Source organism: Sinocyclocheilus anshuiensis, unplaced genomic scaffold (genome assembly GCF_001515605.1).
Source record: "Sinocyclocheilus anshuiensis isolate Anshui unplaced genomic scaffold, SAMN03320099.WGS_v1.1 scaffold6338, whole genome shotgun sequence".
NCBI classification, from domain to species: Eukaryota; Metazoa; Chordata; class Actinopteri; order Cypriniformes; family Cyprinidae; genus Sinocyclocheilus; species Sinocyclocheilus anshuiensis.
The window spans coordinates 6909-9724 of NW_015542869.1; the positions used below are offsets into that span (position 1 = coordinate 6909).

Here is a 2816-nt window from a genome sequence, read left to right on the forward strand (position 1 = left end):
CCGTGTGCTTCGAATGTATGCTTTCAGAAAACCGTAAATCAGAAGTTTAAACTCATATGGTGTAAAACGCATAATTTCAGCGCGATAAACATGATAATCAGAACCAAAACAGATGTTTTTAGCAGGTCCGAGCTGTAATGGCGCAGCTCTATTCTGGAAAAGGGAGAAAAAGGCAAGAGACGGGCCCGAAAAACTGCGTGTTTCTGCTTCCACTCAAAATAAGCATTTTTAAAATTATATAATAAATGATCTGTGGAGTATTTTGAGCTGAAACTTCACAGACACATTCTAGGGACACCAGAGACTTATATTACATATTGTAAAAAGGGGCATAATATGTCTCCTTTAAAAGATGAAAATAAATACTTATATAATAAAAAAAAAGTATACACAATAATGTATATATTTACACTTTTTAATATAAAGTGAAATATTTTTGTGTTTTAATGCTTTCGATTTAATTCTGAGATGTGTGCAAACCTGGTGACCAACTACAAAAAAACGTCTTCCCTCTGTGCTTGTGGGTTTCTGCACCAAGTACTAAGTCATGTTTTGCTTGGGGATCAAATACTTATTTCACTCACTGAAATGCAAATACATTTCTAACCTTTATATAATGTGTTTTTTCTGGATTTTTTGGTTGGTATTCTGTTTTTATATGTTAAAATAAACCTACAATAAAAATTACTGACCCTTAATTTTTTTGTAAGTGGGCAAATTACAAAATCAGCAGGGGATCAAATAAATATTTTCCCCATTGTATGGCAGAAGGCTGAGAAAAGACACTGGATGGGGTTTTCCCTCTTGAAGTCTGGACCATATTTATATTTTGCTTAAAATAAGTATCTACTAAAATCAAACAAACAGTGTACATAATAGAGTGTTTTAATGACACGTCATCAATCCGGAAGTCGGCCATCTTGGCAGCAAACAATGCCGCTAAACTGAACAGAATTTTGCTTATTATTGTAGGTGAAAATTAGAGCTGGGTATCGAATCAGATGTTCCAATTCGATTCGATTTCGATTTTCAAGCTCTCCATTCGATTCGTTTTCGATTCGATATTCGATATCGATTCGATTTTTGATTTCAATTCTCGATTCCATTTGACTATATGAATGAACATAGATTTAATACAAATCCTATATTTATAAAAAATGAACAGTGAACATAAGATTACAAATGGTTAATTAATTATATATATATTTCTTTCTTTTTTTTCTTTTTAGAACCGAATATCTCTTGTGTCCTGTATTCTTTTTGAATGACTACTATTTCCTGACATGAGGCATCTTCTTACCTGATTTTGCTTGTTTTGTTTACAGGATGGCAGTAAAGTCTTTACAGCCTCCTGTGACAAAACTGCCAAGATGTGGGATCTGAACAGCAATCAGACCATTCAGATAGCACAAGTAAGCGGTTAATTTGTGATCCTAATATATTCTTATGCTCCTACTTTTAGTATATGCATTTCAGTTGTGTTGGTTTACAGTATGATTAACAGGTCCTACAATCTTTTCCTTTGACCAGCATGAAGGCCCAATCAGGACAATTCACTGGATTAAAGCACCAAACTACAGCTGTGTTATGACTGGCAGCTGGGACAAAACACTGAAGGTACTGGAACCCATCTTTACCACACTTAGGGCAGCACAGTGGAACTAAAATCAAAATCCTGATATGGCCTAGTATTAATGTTTATTAATGTTAAATATTTATTATGTCACAGTTCATTGTGCAGTATTTGATTAAAATAATTACAAAATATTTATTTAACCAAGTATTGCAGCCTTGAATAGGTTAACAACTGTTTCTCTGCTTCTCATTTTTGACAGTTTTGTGATACACGTTCCCCAAACCCCATGATGTCCCTGCAGATGCCAGAGAGGTGTTACTGTGCAGATGTGGTAAAGGAGTGTGATTTGAATTAAGCTGAATTTGTTGTAGTATCAGTTTGGGCAGCTCTTCTACGTCTCACTCTTGCAGTGTAGTTGATCGCTGGTTTTGATTGTGTGTGTGTGTGCACATTAGCAAAGTGAACATTTTCTTAGTGTAGTACAATAGGGCTGCACGATAAATCGCATGCAATTGTCATGCGCATCTCGTCAGTAAAGCCGGTTCTATGATTAGTAGTAAATCTCCATCACGTGCGTTCAGATGGAGCAGCATTTACCACACAGAGTCGTACATCACTGACAAGCTATGCAATAAAACCAGCTTGTCAGTGACCTACGGCTCTGTGTAGTAAATGCCGCTCCATCTGAACGCACGTGATGGAGATTTACTACTAATCATAGAACCGGCTTTACTGACGAGATGCGCATGACAATTGTAAGCATTCTGAAAGAAATTCTGAAAGCATTTTATGGATATCTTCTTGTTCTTTTATAGGTATATCCTATGGCCGTTGTAGCCACTGCAGAACGTGGTCTTATTGTTTACCAGTTGGAAAATCAGCCTTCAGAGTTTCGATGTATAGAGTCACCTCTGAAGCATCAGGTCAGTGTTGGTCAAATACTCAATTTTTGAAGTAATTAAATGGCAATTTAAAGACTTAAACAATAAATTGGCTTAGGGGGATAATAAATATTGGCTTTGAATTAGCATTTTATATAAAATATGGTATTATTAAAGGGTTAGTTCACCCAAAAATGAAAATTAGCCCACAAATTACTCACCCTCAAGTCATCCTAGGTGTATATGACTTTCTTCTTTCAGACGAATCCAGTCAGAGTTATATTAAAAATTGTCTTTGATCTTTCAAACTGTTTAATGCCACTCAGCGGGTGTTGCATGCATCAGTCCAAAAGAAGTTG

At 35.7% G+C, this 2816-nt stretch overlaps 1 protein-coding gene across 1 annotated transcript; it reads left to right on the forward strand.

The window, feature by feature from the left end:
• Positions 1 to 1306: 1306 nt before the first annotated feature.
• On the forward strand, positions 1307 to 2499 carry LOC107694627 (mRNA export factor-like; the record flags this gene model as incomplete). Its single annotated transcript, XM_016494315.1, has 4 exons — positions 1307 to 1412; positions 1531 to 1617; positions 1836 to 1907; positions 2392 to 2499. Coding segments are annotated over exons 1-4 (309 nt in total), but the record flags the coding sequence as incomplete, so codon positions are not given.
• Positions 2500 to 2816: the final 317 nt, after the last annotated feature.